The sequence below is a fragment of the Patella vulgata genome, chromosome 4, assembly GCF_932274485.2.
Source record: "Patella vulgata chromosome 4, xgPatVulg1.2, whole genome shotgun sequence".
In the NCBI taxonomy this organism is placed as follows: Eukaryota; Metazoa; Mollusca; class Gastropoda; family Patellidae; genus Patella; species Patella vulgata.
Genome location: NC_065882.2, coordinates 66688346 through 66711406, shown reverse-complemented (window position 1 = coordinate 66711406; position 23061 = coordinate 66688346). Strand labels below are relative to the sequence as shown.

The following is a 23061-nucleotide window of genomic DNA, read 5'->3' as shown; positions in this document are numbered from 1 at the left end:
TTGATATTAAATATATCATATAAAAAACTAAACAATGAATCAGCTGTCATTGACAGATTTTATATTATAAGCATGGTCAGTGGAAGGTCAGCGTATTGTCTAACTTGAACTCACTGACTCCGTAACATTATTGTGGGTATGGTATAAGCTGAATTTGATGAGATGCACATATCTCGTATGACTATTTGGTACTTACAGTGTTAGACTTTGTCGTAACGTTACGGTCTCCATTCATCAAATCGTCGTTGGGGCTATAATACGATTTTGAATCAAGTTATTTATCACTGAGGGACTCAAAATTAGGTTTGATGTAGCTCTGCTCATTTACAGTGGCGAATTTAACGGGCTCATGGGTTCCAGCTCCCTCCTCTAGAAATTTCACAGCACCCGCATGGATTGTGGCTAATTTTGTGGCAGAATTTTATTTTTCTGGGGGAGGTATTTCTAAATGGCTCCGACACATTCAAGTGCCTGAAATGCCATGAAATCACGTTTTCGGCCTCCAATTAAAATTTCTTAGCGGGAGAACCCCCTGACCCGACCCCCTTGCGGGGCTTCACGGTCGGTATCAGCCCCCCTCCCCACCACCATGGTTAATCCGGCGTTGATGTTCCCTCTTGTGCAGCTGCAAAAGAATGTACAAGTTCATTGCCTCATTGTCAAAGATCCCACTTTTCTACCCCAGTTCGGGTAATGAGGTCGAGCGTATATTGTATAGGGGATATTAAACAAGCAAACAGTATGGCTGATGTCTCCCGCCAAAACCCCAAAGTAAAAGATGACACATTAATTAATCGCACTTTCATATTTTTTTCAAAAGTATCGAGCAATCAAACTATACTGTAAATTTCATCACTCTCTGTCAGATAGAAATCAAGGTTATCTTGTCCCAAAGCATCGACCAATGAAATTGCCAAGCTGTAGCTCAAAATGTTCAGTCAAGACCTGATGGACATCTACACCAAGTTTAAACATTCTAGCTCAATTAAAAGCTGGGTTGTTATGTTCCAGTACTTCATTATAACCAAAGTTATCATACCCCAAAGCATCAACCAATTCAAAGTCCCGGCCAATCAAGTTGCTTTGCTTATCCTGACTAAGAGAATGCTCATTGTCGAACTTGGTCAAGGTAATATGGTCAAGGTACTAATGTAATGAAACTATACACAAAGTTTCATCAAATTGCTTATCTCTGCTTACCCATTTTAATAGTCCCCTGCCAATCGAAAAGCCCCCCGACCCACCCACTCCACTCCCGTGTAATACATTAGGTTATAATTGTGTTACAAACGTATCACAAGGAGCATTTGAATATTCTCTCTGAGGCATCTGATACCACTTGTTCCTATTATTATTTTTTTTTTTTTTGTGTCATTTCTACAAATCGGATTTCTCAGAATCTCACCATAGGATCAATCTGAAACTTTGACCTACCCCCCCCCCCCCAAAAATGGGGTGCGAATGTTGATTAAATATATTTTCAAATCGTTTTTCGAATCCGAAATCACCGAATTTTACGAACAAATTCATTTGACCTACATTACTGTAACTTTGTAACTATTTGACCTATTTTACTAATTCTTTTTTTGAGGGGTGCCTTGAAACATTTACTTAAAATCTGCAATTTCGAATTTTCGAATTTCGAAAATTCGTCGCTGTGATTTTGAACCGGAAGTTGAGATCAATTTGAAAACTTTTTTAATAGTTGCACGATTTTCATGAAATTTAGAATGTAAGTAGATCTTATCAATGCGACTTCAAAAATATCATTAGAAATTTTCTAAATTATCTCCCCTTGATGAAATTAAGGATCAAAGTTTTCAAAAAAATCGACGAAATATAGGTCAGATTGCCTTGATTTTTTTTTCTTTACTAGCTACGACACTACTGATTCGTACACAAAAAATTGAGTTTGTAGCTCAAACCGGAAATGCCATCATCTTGAAATGTGAAAATTACATAAGGCTTTTTTGATATTTTACTTACAGACAAGGCAATTATATTTTCCGAATCCTTGAAGGAAAGCCGAAAAACGGTAGATAACACAATTTTGATTTCCGGCAAATGATGGACGCCATTTTGAATTGAAAATGACAATTAGTGAAAAATCCACATTTATGGGCTTGAAAACATATACAATTGGTCGTGACCTAGAGAATATGTCTCCAGGATAGCCTGGATCATGGTCGAACGTTTGGTATTTGAATATTTCAAAAATTCGAATTTCTCCTTTGATGTTTTCCGTGCCGACAAGGTTGTTTTCGAGTTTAGCTGGATTTGACTTCGCGCATGCGCTACGCTAGAACCAAAGGTACCATGAGTACTAAATTCCGGCGAGCAACTTTTCACGTTTGTACCTAGGTACCCTGAAAATTTCAAGGTGATACCTGCATTCGTTCAAGTCGTTTGTTCTTGTCACCTGCCTTTCGTCGTTTTTTTTCTAAGTCAATTAACGGCTTCCATGAGGGGAAAAAAGTGGAATTTCGCCGTGACACCGGCACCGATTGTCCGAAAACCATGAAATTTGGACACAATACGCCCATTACCACCCCGGACTCTGTGCCTTACCCCCATTTCGATCCCATTAAAAAAAAAGAGTTTTAGCAAAAAAACGATTTTCGGAATTTAATATTGGTTTTAACCCTGTACCCAGACAAGATATACATATTATTATAATCCCTATGAAATATTTTAATTATTTACTGCTATAATATGAATTATCACTTATTCCCCGTTAAATAAATATCGGTCACCGGGTGCAGCTGTACAACTTCAAGGACCCTGGCTTCAAGTCAATTTACGGCTTCCATGAGGGGAAAAAAGTGGAATTTCGCCGTGACACCGGCACCGATTGTCCGAAAACCATGAAATTTGGACACAATACGCCCATTACCACCCCGGACTCTGTGCCTTACTCCCATTTTGATCCGATTAAAAAAAAAGAGTTTTAGCAAAAAACCGATTTTCGGAATTTAATATTGGTTTTAATTAATTTTGAAATTGCAAATGCAAAGAGATTTTATCGCCTCTTCCTTATGTGATAGGTATTGGTACTATACACATTATCCTTAAAAGACAATTTTTTAAAATGACCGTAACGATGTATCAACACTAGAAACCGAAATCGCCTATTTTGACCTTTTTTGACTGCTGAGGCATCCTTCCGGTGGTCCAAATCTCTGGAATTTCTAGCGGTTGGCTGCGCCGCGATGATATTTATCACATATTAAATTGTGAAAATCCTCAGATATCAAGAACAATAAAAATTCGATAAAATACGGCAATTTTTTAAGCAAAAAACCTTTGATTGTTGGGGGTGGGTTTTGAATTTATTTTGAACGTTCTCGGAATCCAACACTCTTCTATTTTTAATATGTGATAGCTAGAATCCCATCGGAATCCAACACTCTTCTATTTTTAATATGTGATAGCTAGAATCCCAAGGTACATTCTGTGCAAATTTGAAGGCAATCGGAGCACAGGAACGTTGCCTGGGTATAGCAAAACAACCCGGTCGCGAAAATTTACCTATACTTCAAAGTGATTATCATGTTGTGTTATGATCGCCATTTTAGATCAATCTGAGTCCCTGATCCACCGTCATCTACCAAACCACTCCGAAATATAGCCAAAATCCCAAAATCGACCGTAATTTCTTTTTGCTTCGCGCATGTGCCACGCTGGAACCAAAGGTACGTTGACTACCAAATTCCGGGGAGGAACTTTTCACGTTGGTACCTAGGTGCACTGAAAACTTCAAGGCGATACCTGCATTCGTTCAGATCGTTTGTTCTTGACACGGTTCCTGCCGTTCGTTTTTTTCCGCCATTTACGGCTTCTGTAAGGGCGAAAAAAGTGGAATTTCGCCACGAAACCGGCACCGATTGTCCCAAAACCATGAAATTTGGACACAATATGCCAATTACCACTCTGTGACTTACTCCCATTTTGATCAGATTAAAAAAAGGAGTTTCAGCAAAAAATAAACAACCGATTTTCGGAATTTAAATTTGGTTTTAATTAATTTTGAAATTCCAAATGCAAAGGGATCTTATCGCCTCTTCCGTATGTGATTGCTATTAGTACTATACACATTATCCGTAAAAGACATTTTTTTTTTAAAATGAGCGCAACACCAAAAACCGAAATCGACTATTTTGTCTTTATCATACATTAAATATTATATGCCATAGGTTAATTTTTATACGCCCACATTGAAATTGAATTTCAGCGATTTCCGATAATTACTGTCAGAGTTATGGCCCTTCATCACTTAAAAATATTCTTGTGGATGCTCTAGAGGCCAAAGTTAATGTCCGATTGACTTTAAATTTATACACAGTGGTTAAGGTCATGAGACGAAGTAGGCGATTGATTTTCAGCGATATCTGATATTTACTGCCAGAGTTGTGGCCCCTGATCACTTCAAAATATCTTGTGGACGCTCTAGAGGCCAAAGTTAATATCCGATTGACTTTAAATTTATGCGCAGTGTTGTGGCCCCTGATCACTTCAAAATATCTTGTGGACGCTCTAGAGGCCAAAGTTAATATCCGATTGACTCTAAATTTATGGTCATGACACGAAGATGCCTACAGTATTGATTTTCAGCGATATCTGATATTTACTGCCATTTCCGATAATTACCGTGAGAGTTATTGCCCTTGATCACTTTAAAAAATCTTGTGGACGCTCTAGAAGCTAAATTCAATATCCGATTGACCTTAAATTTATACAGTGTTTAAGGTCATGAGATGAAGAAGCCAATTGATTTTCAGCGATTTCCAATTGAATCATTTGAATATCACACCTAACTCTAAAACTAAAGGCAAGAAACGGGCCGGTTTACATTGAAGCACAACTAATTCCTGTCCTGCGTACTCTATAAATATAATATACGGTTTTCTAAATATGCCTTGGATGGTAGCCACAAGTCGACAATTTTTGTTTTGTATTTTTCCCATTTTGTTCATAAGGTAAATGTAATTTTTCAGATACCTGATGACATTTATACTTATTGTTTCAATAGATTCTAATAACCCCCTTTGCAGTTAATATGAAAGCTTTCATATCTGCTATGCAGATCTAGTTTATAAATTGTTTTTTTTTTGCCATTTTTTTTTGTATTTCTGATATTGTAAACTATTACATCAATGATTGTTTATGTCCAACCTATTGATTAGATGAGTCTTTTAAATCCACCCGACATATTAGGTTCTAGTCGGTTATCCGCGGTCCCATAATTGTATGCAGTATTAAAGATTGAAGAACCATTCCAGCAGATTCTTGTAATATTTGAAGGTACAAACCGGTCACAATTGTTGTAGAAGCGAGTACCCGATATCTCCAGCATGTGAAACAATGTATTTTTTTTTGGTCTTCTTAGATGTCAATGCAATGGGGCGGATTATCATTTGATTAACAAAGCGGTTTACTCCATATGTTTTCTATATATTCCTTGTTGAATTAAACAGATACTGAAATCTTAACAATAGAGGGGTCCCCTACTGGTCCTTGGTGAAATTCTTTACAACCCAACCATTGTTCTAGACCCCAACTATTGTAAAGTAATTCATTAATCGAGGCTTAATAAAGTGTATAGAAGTTACTTGAACTCGATTTAAGAAGACCTAAAAGAGACTTGGTTACAATACTCAAGACTACATAAGTAGGGACATATAAAATGCTCTCACAATCAAACCCTGCGACCGTCGCGGGACAAATGGTCTTTAGGATAGCTTCCCTTGAGCAGAGAACACGTCATTGAACAAACCCTGTTCCCTTAAACACGGCTTTTTTTTTTTAAAAAAATAGGAAATGCAAGGCTTTTGAATTTACATTCAACTTTCTGAAGTAAAGTAATAGAAAAGACACCTTAATCTAGCCACAACTTTACCATTTAAAAGCCACTAAGGCGATTGGTCCGTAAGTTTGTCCTTTTATAAAAGAAAGCCCCTCTATCAAATGCCTAACAAAATGAAATCCCCCCCCCCCCCGCACGCCTGTTGATTTAAAATTATTTATATCTAGTATTGCCTCGAAACTTATATCCACTTCACCTACTTAACTCACAGCTATACATCCGACTGACCCGCCATCCACCCTTATTTTATTGCTTGCCACAACCCAGAGAACATAGTACCTACTGTGCCAAACATCCTGAAATAATACCAACCATTCACTAGTATTACCCCAAACAAGATATACCTTAAACTCCTCAGCTTTCCTTCTTTTTATCTCTACCAATGACAAAGGTTCTATGTTCTACCCCTTCTTTATTTCCTTCGCGGGCGTACCGTTTTCACCGTTCTTCTTTATTACATCAATTAACACGGCCGCTCCTACATCCCTATTGATTTTGGGGCGTGGTGACCCATGATTTTGCATGAGGAACAAGATCCCGTCAAGGCCCTCCAAAACAATATTTATATGTGTATGCGAGGGAGGGGTGGGGTGGGGTGGTAGTCCCTACCGGTGCCACCAGGTAATATTGGGCTGTATGGAACATACTAGAGTCGAATTGTAGCATATCTGACCCACGATATATCTTTCACACGGTTTCAGCATTATGAAATGAAATGAAATGGGGTTTAACGTCCTACTGTTCTGCTCCTAAACTGGGCTAATAAAGACGGGCAGACGCCATACAGTGTGCTATGAGGGAAATTCTGCCCGGGCAGCGGCACTACTGCCTACTCTTATATCGAATTCCAATTGCCAAGGGATCTTTTACGTGCACGCCAATGCGTACACGGGACCTCGGTTTTTCGTCCCATCCGAACGACTAGACATCTGTCCTTGTCAGGCCCTCCGTCCTGCATCACTGACACGGGGAAACCACGCTGGAAAATCTGGATGAACTTTCTCGGCCAATGTCGGGATCGAAGACCCGACCTCCAGGCTAGCGAGCCAGCGTCTTACCCACTTAGCCACGTGATCCCCCTGAGCATTATGATTATGGTTATAATGTTGAAAACCGCATTGAAACCGCGTGATGTTTTGCCATTTGAGAGGGGGCGCAGAAACTCAAAACCATTACCCAAAGCTCGTAACTGTGTCCCTCTCACTTAGCCCCCGTGTTGTTGACATCGCTCGTTTCAATGGCAGTGCACTGGCGGGCTGTGTCTTGACGAGTCGGTGTCTTCGCACCAAGTGACACGCGACTACAAGTACGGTAACTCTTCAGGGCAAACGGTGGATAATTCGATGATCAGTCTAACGACAATAGTTTAAATACAAAAGTACACAGTTTGTTAGCTGTATAAATTTGTCAAATGCAAAGTGGTATCAGATGTTCAAGAAAGAAATTATGCTTTAAGTGGTATACCCGTCACTATATTTAAACAGCGAAGAAACAGTATATACTTACTGATATACATGTACCTTACTTAATTGTTATGTTCCCTTTATACGAATGTATACCTTCCTTGTTCTCATAATATACCTAGGTAACTCCTTTTTGTTGTACGTCAATCATTCAGTCTTGACACGACCTTTTTTTAGATAATGATTACTTTTTCTTCCTGGTTGCAATGTAAAGGCTATAGACGTACAACTAGCTGGTAAAATGGCGTCATGGTGTAGTCTAGGTGTTTTTATTTTAATATTTCAAGTGATTCAGATAGAAGGTATGTTTTAATCTAATATTCATAACTTAAGTCTTGCCTTGTCGTATATGGAACGTGTTTTAAATTAGTTCAATACTTACTTATACGAATACACGATACTACTATTCGGCTCAAGATTTCGATATATGCATATTTAGGAACGCCCCATTAAGACTCATGCATATTTGTCCTTTAAACATACATTATGCAAGATATAAATCTGCCTATTGCAGGTCTTTCTTTAGACCTGAAATGTTACCTAAATTCTTAATTAGACATTAATTAACCTATCCAGACCATAATCAACTCTCGATATCAACGCTAGCCTGTGATATTTACTGTATTAGGATCGCATTTGCTGCTCAACTTTCATTTATGATTTAAACATGAAATGGATGATCGAGATTATGTATTTTATCGTATCGACTTTAGTAATGACAGGGTTCCCGCGGTCCTTGAAAATCCTTGAATATCCTTAAATTTAAAATTTCATTTTCAAGGTCTTGAATATCCTTGTATACAAGGTAGATATGGCTCGGGATGTGGTCTTAACTGTAGTAGTGGATGTCGGAACAACATCTGTACTAAAGACAATGGTCATTGTACGTGTAAAACTAACTTTTCTGGTAATAAATGCGAATCATGTATACAAGGTAGATATGGTACCAACTGTCAAGATATCTGTAGTAGTGGGTGTCAGAACAACATCTGCAATAAAGATAATGGATATTGTACCTGTGAATCTGAATTTTCTGGTAACAAATGTGAATCATGTATACACGGTAGATATGGTACCAACTGTCAAGAGATCTGTAGTAGTGGGTGTCAGGACAACATCTGTACTAGAGACAATGGTTATTGTACGTGTAAAACTAACTTTTTGGGTAATAAATGCGATGCATGTATACAAGGCAGATATGGTACCAACTGTGATCTTTACTGTAGTAGTGGGTGTCAGGACAACATCTGTACTAGAGACAATGGTCATTGTAGTTGTAAAACTAACTTTTTTGGTAATAAATGTGATTCATGTATACAAGGTAGATATGGCTCGGGATGTGGTCTTAACTGTAGTAGTGGATGTCAGAACAACATCTGTACTAAAGACAATGGTCATTGTACGTGTAAAACTAACTTTTCTGGTAATAAATGCGAATCATGTATACAAGGTAGATATGGTACCAACTGTGATCTTTACTGTAGTAGTGGGTGTCAGGACAACATCTGTACTAGAGACAATGGTTATTGTACGTGTAAAACTAACTTTTTGGGTAATAAATGCGATGCATGTATACAAGGCAGATATGGTACCAACTGTGATCTTTACTGTAGTAGTGGGTGTCAGGACAACATCTGTACTAGAGACAATGGTCATTGTAGTTGTAAAACTAACTTTTTTGGTAATAAATGTGATTCATGTATACAAGGCAGATATGGTACCAACTGTGATCTTTACTGTAGTAGTGGGTGTCAGAACAACATCTGTACTAAAGACAATGGTCATTGTACGTGTAAAACTAACTTTTCTGGTAATAAATGCGAATCATGTATACAAGGTAGATATGGTACCAACTGTCAAGATATCTGTAGTAGTGGGTGTCAGAACAACATCTGCAATAAAGATAATGGATATTGTACCTGTGAATCTGAATTTTCTGGTAACAAATGTGAATCATGTATACACGGTTACCATGGTACTAACTGTCAGTCAACATGTATAGTTACTAACTGTATGGGTAACTGTGACAGGACTACAGGACAATGTTCTAGCTGTATACAAGGTTACCATGGTACTAACTGTAAAACTAGATGTTCTAGTAACTGTACTGAAGAATGTAATAAATCAACAGGTAGATGTATAGAATGTATATCAGGAATATTTGGTGATGATTGTAATAAACCATGTCCTGTTAACTGTAAAGAAACTTGTACCAGGGACGAGGGTAAATGTGGTGGCTGTAAACCTATTACAGTTGGTCTATATTGTAATTCTACATGTGGTGCTGAATGTCTACCAATTACAGACGGCACTCGAGAAACATGTAATAGAGATGGTAGGTGTACTGAATGTATTGTGGGAAGATATGGCGATGGCTGTGATTGGAATTGTAGTACAACATGTGATGGCAACTGTAGTAGGAGTAAAGGTAGATGTACTGAATGTATTGTAGGAAGATATGGTGATAGATGTGATAAGAACTGTAGTAAAACATGTGATGGTAGATGTGATAGAACTAATGGTAAATGTAGTTTATGTATTAAAGGGTACAGTGGAGATACCTGTGATAAAGATTGTAAAGATAACTGTACTATTTGTAATCAAGATGATATCAACAACTGTTCTCAATGTATATATGGAAAATATTATGGAACAGCATGTAATTACACGTGTAGTTTGAACTGTAAACACGGTTCCTGTTATCAAGAAAACGGAGACTGTTCCGGTGGCTGTGTGGAGGGTAAAATGGGAATGGACTGCTCCAAAAGTAAGATATGTATACCTCCAATTAGTATTTACTCTTTCATAAATATAACCAAGGTACGCGGGGTTTAATTCGAAAAATAATTGTGCAACCGATACTGTTTTCAAGATGTCTATTTGGGCTATTTAGAAAGTAAACGTAATATATAGTTCCATAAACGTCAAAGTGGCTTGGGGTGGGGTGGTGGGGACGGGGATTTAGACAATATCCACTTCTACATTTCATTTTACAGTATGTTTAAAACACATGTAAAGCTTGGGGGCTCTTGATTCGAGTTTGTCTAGTACCTGAAACTATTCTTTAAAGTAAGCAGATGTATTATGACATCCCTTTAAAAAGGGATGAGTAGTCAAGTACAAATATTTCTACACAAAGTCCCATTATTTAAGCTGTCAGTGCTCATAGGAAATATAGCTACTAATGTTGAGGTATTGTGGTTTTATAATTTAAGATAAAGATACAGCTGATGAAGAAGTTAGTCCAGTTGTAGGTGGTGTTATTGGTGCTATATTTGGTATTGTTGTTACATTAGTAATATGTATTACAGTATATTGCTATATAGTTAAAAGGTAAGATATAAAATTAAATTATATAAATGTGTATTCATCTTACACTTTGATATAAGTCTGAATCAGAAGGTAAGACATATTTTAACGTTTCGATTTAATAATACCTCAGTGTAAGTAAGTGCATTAAGGCCCGGTCCCAGTGGCCGATGGGCACAAAACGTATGCAAAAAAAACACAGCGGACGAGCAAACTTTCGGGGGTGGCTCCATCCGTTTTCATCCGCTCCAGAAATGGACAAAATTGACGAAAATTTGAAAACTTTATATATGAGATGCATACGCTTACATCCTTTCTATTTCCGTGCTACTAACGATGTATAGACGGTCCATGTACCTTATCTTTCCTCTCTCTTTCCATTTTCAGCTGGAGCGGATGTGAGTTGCGAGGATGCAGAGAGGATTCAGTGGACGCTTAACGGATGATAACGGACATGGAACGTTTAATGCTCGTATATGTCGCGCATTTATATCGTACACGGCAGAAAGTTCATCCGTTATAACTTTTTGCGCGGATGAAATCAAACTGAACGGATGTTCGATGGATAGAGCGTATGAAACACGTATGCAATGAGTACACAACGGATGCATGGCGTTTTCAAACGGAGGACACGTTTTTTCCCCGTTTTACATCCTCTTTGCATCCGCAAGAGCAGTGGGACCGGGCCTTAACCCTTGTGCCGTCCACATTTCTAGACAAAAAGTTATACACAAATATCATTGTGACAATGACACGGACGGCATAGATACTGTTGGCAATCTAGTGAATTAATTATAAATGATGATAATATGGATGATATCGGTTTATTTTGATTTTCAGAAATCAGTCGTCTAAACAAACCAATGAATCACGTGGTTATAGATATAATAATCAGTCTACTATAAATACATCAACAACAGGAGGAGATAACTCTACATCTGATGATATTACTTATGATACTCTACAACAAGTTTCAATTCAACAAGATGAAGCAGCAAATCAATATCAAACATTAAATCCAGATCCTGCATATGTAAACCTTGGTTTACAATAAAACAAAAGTGTAATATATAGTGTAGAAGGGCGGGTTTGGATTTGTTTGATCACATGCAGAACATGGTTGTTAAAAATATCAGGCATATGTAATGGTCATAGATTTAGTTGTAATTTAGTTCAGATGATTTCCTATCCTAATATAGAATAAAAGACTTATATAGCTGTAAATATTATCGCAACAATAATGTTAATTATTATTCATATTAGTTCAAATGAGGTGCATGGCTCTTGAAAAGGGGCAAATTTACACATTTTCATACATTTGACCTAAAGTGCTCTATGGATCTCAATCAAACTTAGTAATTGATTGGTCAGTTATTATTTAACTATAGTTCATCGGAAGAAGTTGGATAACGGGTGCCTTGACAAGATAAATTTAAACGTTTTCTGTGTCATTTGGTAGATACAAACCAAATCTGGCAGTTATGTTGATTTGGTTTATAATTAATGGTTTTCTACGTTCCCTGCCAACGGTCTTGTTTAGGCACCTTGGAGGAATATAGTTAGACACTGTGTTATTTGTACTTACTCAACACCATATATGAATGTTGACTTTTGGGTTCTTACAAATAGAGAATTATTAAATATTGAAATATTGATGGGCGAGTAAGCCCAGAAGTTTTCTTATTTGTTCCTGAATTTCATTTCATTGGTCTTCTTGTGTTCAAAGGAGCAGATACTGGACTCAAACAAGTAAGCAGAGATGTTCAGCAAAATATTAAACCAAAACTTACAACTAAGTTATAGACGCTATCTCTATAATATTCATGCATTATTGTAAAACAAAATATGAATTCTGACGATGAATTAGTATTAATAAGAACCATAGATATGATCCTAGAACAGAGAAATTTCACAATAAAAACAAATAGTAGTGTTGTATTTTATATTGAACAGGCAATGCAAATAGATTTTTCTGAAATGGCAATTCTTAAATGAATTTCATGGGCGTCGTCATTTTTGTTTTGGGGCTAGTTACCTCCCTTAAAGAGTACATGATGATGTAAAATACCGGATAATCTAGCCAATGATCTAGTTGTTCTCAAATGTTGAAAACCCATCTAGTTTTGTCTCAATGATAAGAGACCCAGGCCATGTTCTTAGACATTCTACTTGCACAACTTCATGATAAGAACTATGTTTCAGATTAATTTTACGGAGTTTTTAGAACATCCTTACAAAGTGCAGATTCGCTTTTGTTTGTCTGTGATTTAACTTATAAACGTATAGCAATTATTCTAACGTAGCTGATCGTCATTTGAGATGTCCGTTATTTCTTGCAGACTATACGATTGTGAATGTTGAATGTCAGTCCGAACATGTTCAATTCAGATCAGTATTTACACATGTGTGATGAAATGACGGACCTCTATTTAATCTTACTAAATCCATACTGGTAGATTATCTTTCGTTGAGATTTTAATTTTATTCTCTTAATATTATGTAAGATATTAAATGTGTGCACATTTTAGCGAGGATTACGAACGTGATTGAAAAATACAAATTAATGACGATCAATGGGTTTAAAGATATATATATATATATATATATTCTGTACTAATATAAACAGTTCATTGATACCTGTTATTGAGACCACCAAATGTATAGATTATAGATTATAAATAGACCATTGAATGTCATTATATATACACGGGGCAATTTTCAAATATTTACACAAACTTTCTCAATAAAACGGTATTGTGTCAGACTGTATCTATATAGTCTGCTTTATGTTAAATATCTTATTGCTATTGATGTCGAAATAATATACCTACCTGCACTGGTGGTACTCCTAAACATATATTACTTATTTTTTTAACAACAAACACTTCTTGATAAAGTATTAATAACCGTGCCGGTTATGGCATTCTTCTGCAACAATTTATATACATAGAATATTTTTTTAAAAAACTTAAATAATTTGGAATATATCAGATACTACTTAAGAGAATGTAAGAGCTAAATCTGTCTATTGTAGGTATTTCAATTGACCTCAGATGTTATATGAATCATTAATTAGACATGTATTCACATGCCAAGCCCATAATCAACTCCCAAGAACATTGGATGGCCTTGGTTTTTAACGAATTGGTAGACAGTTAATAATTTAATTTAACAATGGATAATATCATCATAACAATGGTAGTAATGAAAATCGAGACTACGCTATTTTTATCAAAACTTCCAATATTGATTATTTAGCTCAGAAATTTTCTATATATTCCTTTTTTCATTATCCATTTTTAAACTTATATAGCGAAAATTATACTCCTCGCAGTGTTTCGTTTGATTAGACCTAAATCCACTTAACAATGCTGTAAAGGAAGCAAATATCTGTTCTAAATTATGACTGGTCAATAGTCCGATTAACAACCAATAGCTAACTGCGTAACAATAGCATTATGCTTTAAACAGAGCTCCAAATTGGACCAAATATGTTTACATAACGTTACGTCATGACTCACGATTTTAGTATGCCCAATTAACCAGTACATAGCAGAATACTGCAGAAAAACTAATTGCGTGACAAACGAGGCTATCAAAACGAATTCAATGTAAACAATACTGTTTGGAGACGAACAATGGTTTCAGCGTTTTAAATATCTTAAATCACTGTCCAAAGTTTTAGGGAAGACCCCAGATTAAACGAAGGGCTGTCGTGTTGCTGTACTTTAGATAGATTTGATTGAACGGGAAGAATAGACACACTCCCTCAAAAGCTCAAGATCCAGAAGCCAACCCAGCAATGGCCAGAGAGGGTTTTCTCGAGCCATTGATTCAGGAATATGAGCGAGAATTGTCAGTTCTTTATCTAAATCTTACATAATGCACCTTTAACAGTTCTAATAGTAACAATGGGCTTCAAACTAAATTTTCGGGACAATTACTGTTCTCTCAAAACATTAATCGTATGTGTGCTATTAAAAGGTGAAATGAAATGAAATGAAATGAAATGAAATGGGGTTTAACGTCCAACTGGGTTAATGAAGACTGGCATGCCCCATAAAGTGTGCTATGAGGGAAATTTAGAACTGACAGTGGCATTACGGCCACGGGAATTCTGTACACGGGACCTCGGTTTTTCGTCCCATTCCAACAGCCAAACAGCTTTACTTGTCAGGCCCTCCTTCATTCACCACTTACGAGGGGAAACCACACCGAAAAATCCCGATGAACTTTCTCGGCCAACACCGGAAACCAACCCGCTACCCCCAGGCTAGCGATCCAGCGTCTCAGTAACTAGCGAAGTATGAAATAACGTTATTTAATGCCATCGATATGTATATATTATAATCCTTTATTGTGAAAATGTCAGCCGTGTCCTTAATTTATAAATTGTTTTTTTTGCCATTTTTTTTGTATTTCTAATATTGTAAACTATTACATCAATGATTGTTTATGTCCAACCTATTGATTAGATGAGTCTTTTAAATCCACCCGACATATTAGGTTCTAGTCGGTTATCCGCGGTCCCGTAATTGTATGCAGAATTAAAGATTGAAGAACCATTCCAGCAGATTCTTGTAATATTTGAAGGTACAAACCGGTCACAATTGTTGTAGAAGCGATGTCAATGCAATGGGTCGGATTATCATTTGATTAACAAAGCGGTTTACTCCATATGTTTTCTATATATTCCTTGTTGAATTAAACAGATACTGAAATCTTAACAATAGAGGGGTCCCCTACTGGTCATTGGTGAAATTCTTTACAACCCAACTATTGTTCTAGACCCAAACTATTGTAAAGTAATTCATTAATCGAGGCTTAATAAATTGTATAGAAGTTACTTGGACTCGATTTAAGAAGACCTAAAAGAGACTTGGTTACAATACTCAAGACTACATAAGTAGGGACATATAAATTGCTCTCACAATCAAACCCTGCGACCATCGCGGGACAAATGGTCTTTAGGATAGCTTCCCTTGAGCAGAGAACACGTCATTGAACAAACCCTGTTCCCTTAAACACGGCTTTTTTTTTAAAAAAAAAGGAAATGCAAGGCTTTTGAATTTACATTCAACTTTCTGAAGTAAAGTAATAGAAAAGACACCTTAATCTAGCCACAACTTTACCATTTAAAAGCCACTAAGGCGATTGGTCCGTAAGTTTGTCCTTTTATAAAAGAAAGCCCCTCTATCAAATGCCTAACAAAATGAAATCCCCCCCCCCCCCCCGCACGCCTGTTGATTTAAAATTATTTATATCTAGTATTGCCTCGAAACTTATATCCACTTCACCTACTTAACTCACAGCTATACATCAGACTGACCCGCCATCCACCCTTATTTTATTGCTTGCCACAACCCAGAGAACATAGTACCTACTGTGCCAAACATCCTGAAATAATACCAACCATTCACTAGTATTACCCCAAACAAGATATACCTTAAACTCCTCAGCTTTTCTTCTTTTTATCTCTACCAATGACAAAGGTTCTATGTTCTACCCCTTCTTTATTTCCTTCGCGGGCGTACCGTTTTCACCGTTCTTCTTTATTACATCAATTAACACGGCCGCTCCCACATCCCTATTGATTTTGGGGCGTTGTGACCCATGATTTTGCATGAGGAACAAGATCCCGTCCAGGCCCCCCAAAACAATATTTATATGTGTATGCGAGGGAGGGGTGGGGTGGGGTGGTAGTCCCTACCGGTGCCACCAGGTAATATTGGGCTGTGTGGAACATACTAGAGTCGAATTGTAGCATATCTGACCCACGATATATCTTTCACACGGTTTGAGCATTATGAAATGAAATGAAATGGGGTTTAACGTCCTACTGTTCTGCTCCTAAACTGGGCTAATGAAGACGGGCAGACGCCATACAGTGTGCTATGAGGGAAATTCTGCCCGGGCAGCGGCACTACTGCCTACTCTTATATCGAATTCCAATTGCCAAGGGATCTTTTACGTGCACGCCAATGCGTACACGGGACCTCGGTTTTTCGTCCCATCCGAACGACTAGACATCTGTCCTTGTCAGGCCCTCCGTCCTGCATCACTGACACGGGGAAACCACGCTGGAAAATCTGGATGAACTTTCTCGGCCAATGTCGGGATCGAAGACCCGACCTCCAGGCTAGCGAGCCAGCGTCTTACCCACTTAGCCACGTGATCCCCCTGAGCATTATGATTATGGTTATAATGTTGAAAACCGCATTGAAACCGCGTGATTTTTTGCCATTTGAGAGGGGGCGCAGAAACTCAAAACCATTACCCAAAGCTCGTAACTGTGTCCCTCTCACTTAGCCCCCGTGTTGTTGACATCGCTCGTTTCAATGGCAGTGCACTGGCGGGCTGTGTCTTGACGAGTCGGTGTCTTCGCACCAAGTGACACGCGACTACAAGTACGGTAACTCTTCAGGGCAAACGGTGGATAATTCGATGATCAGTCTAACGACAATAGTTTAAATACAAAAGTACACAGTTTGTTAGCTGTATAAATTTGTCAAATGCAAAGTGGTATCAGATGTTCAAGAAAGAAATTATGCTTTAAGTGGTATACCCGTCACTATATTTAAACAGCGAAGAAACAGTATATACTTACTGATATACATGTACCTTACTTAATTGTTATGTTCCCTTTATACGAATGTATACCTTCCTTGTTCTCATAATATACCTAGGTAACTCCTTTTTGTTGTACGTCAATCATTCAGTCTTTACACGACCTTTTTTTAGATAATGATTACTTTTTCTTCCTGGTTGCAATGTAAAGGCTATAGACGTACAACTAGCTGGTAAAATGGCGTCATGGTGTAGTCTAGGTGTTTTTATTTTAATATTTCAAGTGATTCAGATAGAAGGTATGTTTTAATCTAATATTCATAACTTAAGTCTTGCCTTGTCGTATATGGAACGTGTTTTAAATTAGTTCAATACTTACTTATACGAATACACGATACTACTATTCGGCTCAAGATTTCGATATATGCATATTTAGGAACGCCCCATTAAGACTCATGCATATTTGTCCTTTAAACATACATTATGCAAGATATAAATCTGCCTATTGCAGGTCTTTCTTTAGACCTGAAATGTTACCTAAATTCTTAATTAGACATTAATTAACCTATCCAGACCATAATCAACTCTCGATATCAACGCTAGCCTGTGATATTTACTGTATTAGGATCGCATTTGCTGCTCAACTTTCATTTATGATTTAAACATGAAATGGATGATCGAGATTATGTATTTTATCGTATCGACTTTAGTAATGACAGGGTTCCCGCGGTCCTTGAAAATCCTTGAATATCCTTAAATTTAAAATTTCATTTTCAAGGTCTTGAATATCCTTGTAGTAGTGGATGTCAGAACAACATCTGTACTAAAGACAATGGTCATTGTACGTGTAAAACTAACTTTTCTGGTAATAAATGCGAATCATGTATACAAGGTAGATATGGTACCAACTGTGATCTTTACTGTAGTAGTGGGTGTCAGGACAACATCTGTACTAGAGACAATGGTTATTGTACGTGTAAAACTAACTTTTTGAGTAATAAATGCGATGCATGTATACAAGGCAGATATGGTACCAACTGTGATCTTTACTGTAGTAGTGGGTGTCAGGACAACATCTGTACTAGAGACAATGGTCATTGTAGTTGTAAAACTAACTTTTTTGGTAATAAATGTGATTCATGTATACAAGGCAGATATGGTACCAACTGTGATCTTTACTGTAGTAGTGGGTGTCAGAACAACATCTGTACTAAAGACAATGGTCATTGTACGTGTAAAACTAACTTTTCTGGTAATAAATGCGATTCATGTATACAAGGTAGATATGGTACCAACTGTGATCTTTACTGTAGTAGTGGGTGTCAGGACAACATCTGTACTAGAGACAATGGTCATTGTAGTTGTAAAACTAACTTTTTTGGTAATAAATGTGATTCATGTATACAAGGTAGATATGGCTCGGGATGTGGTCTTAACTGTAGTAGTGGATGTCAGAACAACATCTGTACTAAAGACAATGGTCATTGTACGTGTAAAACTAACTTTTCTGGTAATAAATGCGAATCATGTATACAAGGTAGATATGGTACCAACTGTCAAGATATCTGTAGTAGTGGGTGTCAGAACAACATCTGCAATAAAGATAATGGATATTGTACCTGTGAATCTGAATTTTCTGGTAACAAATGTGAATCATGTATACACGGTTACCATGGTACTAACTGTCAGTCAACATGTATAGTTACTAACTGTATGGGTAACTGTGACAGGACTACAGGACAATGTTCTAGCTGTATACAAGGTTACCATGGTACTAACTGTAAAACTAGATGTTCTAGTAACTGTACTGAAGAATGTAATAAATCAACAGGTAGATGTATAGAATGTATATCAGGAATATTTGGTGATGATTGTAATAAACCATGTCCTGTTAACTGTAAAGAAACTTGTACCAGGGACGAGGGTAAATGTGGTGGCTGTAAACCTATTACAGTTGGTCTATATTGTAATTCTACATGTGGTGCTGAATGTCTACCAATTACAGACGGGACTCGAGAAACATGTAATAGAGATGGTAGGTGTACTGAATGTATTGTGGGAAGATATGGCGATGGCTGTGATTGGAATTGTAGTACAACATGTGATGGCAACTGTAGTAGGAGTAAAGGTAGATGTACTGAATGTATTGTAGGAAGATATGGTGATAGATGTGATAAGAACTGTAGTAAAACATGTGATGGTAGATGTGATAGAACTAATGGTAAATGTAGTTTATGTATTAAAGGGTACAGTGGAGATACCTGTGATAAAGATTGTAAAGATAACTGTACTATTTGTAATCAAGATGATATCAACAACTGTTCTCAATGTATATATGGAAAATATTATGGAACAGCATGTAATTACACGTGTAGTTTGAACTGTAAACACGGTTCCTGTTATCAAGAAAACGGAGACTGTTCCGGTGGCTGTGTGGAGGGTAAAATGGGAATGGACTGCTCCAAAAGTAAGATATGTATACCTCCAATTAGTATTTACTCTTTCATAAATATAACCAAGATACGCGGGGTTTAATTCGAAAAATAATTGTGCAACCGATACTGTTTTCAAGATGTCTATTTGGGCTATTTAGAAAGTAAACGTAATATATAGTTCCATAAACGTCAAAGTGGCTGGGCTGGGGGTGGGGTGGGGTGGAGGGGACGGGGATTAAGACAATATCCACTTCTACATTTCATTTTACAGTATGTTTAAAACACATGTAAAGCTTGGGGGCTCTTGATTCGAGTTTGTCTAGTACCTGAAACTATTCTTTAAAGTAAGCATATGTATTATGACATCCATTTAACAAGGGATGAGTAGTCAAGTACAAATATTTCTATATAAATCCACACCAAATGTCCTCCTTTTGAAGATCTATATCTTCGGTGCAGATATTCCAAAACTTCTAGAGAACGTCATCGATTCAAATCACCTATTTCATAAATAGTTATAAAATGTAAGAATCGTGACATTCAGGAAAGGTGATATAACATCTTTACCCATTCGTATAGTATAGCCTACATGTATGTATACAGGGTGTAAATTATTTCAGATTGTACTTGGGGATTTTATAGTGAGAATTGTAACAGAACCTGTGGAAATTGTGCTCAGAATGCATCATGTGAGATAACCAGAGGAAGTTGTGGTTTAGTTGGATGTATAGAAGGTTATACAGGAGATACTTGTCATGCTATTAAACGTAAGATATATATTAAAATTGATTTTAAAATCGAAGTAGTCATGCATGTAATACCTACACAGTGGAGTTTTTATCTGAGATCTAAGAGGATATGCGAAATGTGAATCCATACCTAACTGTACATTCCTGGTTTCTCTGTAATTTCATAGTTGACTGAACCCAGAGAGGGGATTGACTACACATCTGAAGATGCATTGACATATCATATCGTGATTCTAAAACCTCGTATGTTGACAATCCTAATTTTTCAGGAGGGAGGGACCCTTTATTTTTCATACAATATTTTAGATTTATAACACTGATAGAATTTAGAAACGAATACGAGCGAAAAAGCCTTTCAGCTTAGTAATGCAGGTAGCAGTGTTAGCAATATCCGGAACGCAGAAAACGCAAAATTGCCAAGTGTTATCCTTTTACATAAATGAGACACGTTATATATTTATGTCTTCGTTCCATCTATTCCGCGTCCCCAGTAAAATCAAATTAAGGTGGTTCGTGCTAAGTGTACCATCGAATGAATAGATAGTCCATATTAAACGTCAAAGTGGCTGGGGATGGGGTGGGGTGGAGGGGACGGGGATTTAGACAATATCCACTTCTACATTTCATTTTACAGTATGTTTAAAACACATGTAAAGCTTGGGGGCTCTTGATTCGAGTCTGTCTAGTACCTGAAACTATTCTTTAAAGTAAGCAGATGTATTATGACATCCCTTTAAAAAGGGATGAGTAGTCAAGTACAAATATTTCTACACAAAGTCCCATTATTTGAGGTGTCAGTGCTCATAGGAAATATAGCTACTAATGTGGAGGTATTGTGGTTTTATAATTTAAGATAAAGATACAGCTGATGAAGAAGTTAGTCCAGTTGTAGGTGGTGTTATTGGTGCTATATTTGGTATAGTTGTTACATTAGTAATATGTATTACAGTATATTGCTATATAGTTAAAAGGTAAGATATAAAATTATATAAATGTGTATTCATCTTACACTTTGATATAAGTCTGAATCAGAAGGTAAGACATATTTTAACGTTTCGATTTAATAATACCTCAGTGTAAGTAAGTGCATTAAGGCCCGGTCCCAGTGGCCCAGAGGATGCAGAGAGGATTCAGTGGACGCTTAACGGATGATAACGGATAGGAACGTTTAAAGGTCGTATATGTCGCGCATTTATATCGTACACGGCAGAAAGTTCAACCGTTATAACTTTTTGCGCGGATGAAATCAAAGTGAACGGATGCTCGATGGATAGAGGGTATGAAACACGTATGCAATGAGTACACAACGGATGCATGGCGTTTTCAAACGGAGGACACGTTTTTTTCCCGTTTTACATCCTCTTTGCATCCGTAAGTGCAGCGGGACCGGGCCTTAACCCTTGTACCGTCCACATTTCTAGACAAAAAGTTATACACAAATATCATTGTGACAATGACACGGACGGCATAGATACTGTTGGCAATCTAGTGAATTAATTATAAATGATGATAATATGGATGATATCGGTTTATTTTGATTTTCAGAAATCAGTCGTCTAAACAAACCAGTGAATCACGTGGTTATAGATATAATAATCAGTCTACTATAAATACATCAACAACAGGAGGAGATAACTCTACATCTGATGATATTACTTATGATACTCTACAACAAGTTTCAATTCAACAAGATGAAGCAGCAAATCAATATCAAACATTAAATCCAGATCCTGCATATGTAAACCTTGGTTTACAATAAAACAAAAGTGTAATATATAGTGTAGAAGGGCGGATTTGGATTTGTTTGATCACATGCAGAACATGGTTGTTAAAAATATCAGGCATATGTAATGGTCATAGATTTAGTTGTAATTTAGTTCAGATGATTTCCTATCCTAATTAAATAGAATAAAAGACTTATATAGCTGTAAATATTATCGCAACAATGATGTTAATTATTATTCATATTAGTTCAAATGAGGTGCATGACTCTTGAAAAAGGGCAAATTTACACATTTTCATACATTTGACCTAAAGTGCTCTATGGATCTCAATCAAACTTAGTAATTGATTGGTCAGTTATTATTTAACTATAGTTCATCGGAAGAAGTTGGATAACGGGTGCCTTGACAAGATAAATTTAAACGTTTTCTGTGTCATTTGGTAGATACAAACCAAATTTGGCAGTTATGTTGATTTGGTTTATAATTAATGGTTTTCTACGTTCCCTGCCAACGGTCTTGTTAAGGCACCTTGGAGGAATATAGTTAGACACTGTGTTATTTGTACTTACTCAACACCATATATGAATGTTGACTTTTGGGTTCTTACAAATAGAGAATTATTAAATATTGAAATATTGATGGGCGAGTAAGCCCAGAAGTTTTCTTATTTGTTCCTGAATTTCATTTCATTGGTCTTCTTGTGTTCAAAGGAGCAGATACTGGACTCAAACAAGTAAGCAGAGATGTTCAGCAAAATATTAAACAAAAACTTACAACTAAGTTATAGACGCTATCTCTATAATATTCATGCATTATTGTAAAACAAAATATGAATTCTGACGATGAATTAGTATTAATAAGAACCATAGATATGATCCTAGAACAGAGAAATTTCACAATAAAAACAAATAGATTTTTCTAAAATGGCAATTCTTAAATGAATTTCATGGG

The 23061-nt window shown here is 36.8% G+C and overlaps 2 protein-coding genes across 2 annotated transcripts; both read left to right on the top strand.

Annotated features, from left to right (window-relative positions):
- Nucleotides 1-9211: 9211 nt before the first annotated feature.
- Nucleotides 9212-11414, top strand: LOC126817748 (cell death abnormality protein 1). Its single transcript, XM_050544892.2, has 3 exons — nt 9212-10093; nt 10542-10659; nt 11023-11414. The coding sequence occupies exons 1-3, from the start codon at nt 9340-9342 to the stop codon at nt 11072-11074; spliced, it is 924 nt and encodes a 307-aa protein (XP_050400849.1). The 5' UTR covers nt 9212-9339; the 3' UTR covers nt 11075-11414.
- A 6669-nt stretch (nt 11415-18083) lies between these two features.
- Nucleotides 18084-22625, top strand: LOC130010517 (multiple epidermal growth factor-like domains protein 10). Its single transcript, XM_056100276.1, has 5 exons — nt 18084-18094; nt 18486-19669; nt 20258-20404; nt 21240-21357; nt 21932-22625. The coding sequence occupies exons 1-5, from the start codon at nt 18084-18086 to the stop codon at nt 22143-22145; spliced, it is 1674 nt and encodes a 557-aa protein (XP_055956251.1). The 3' UTR covers nt 22146-22625.
- Nucleotides 22626-23061: the final 436 nt, after the last annotated feature.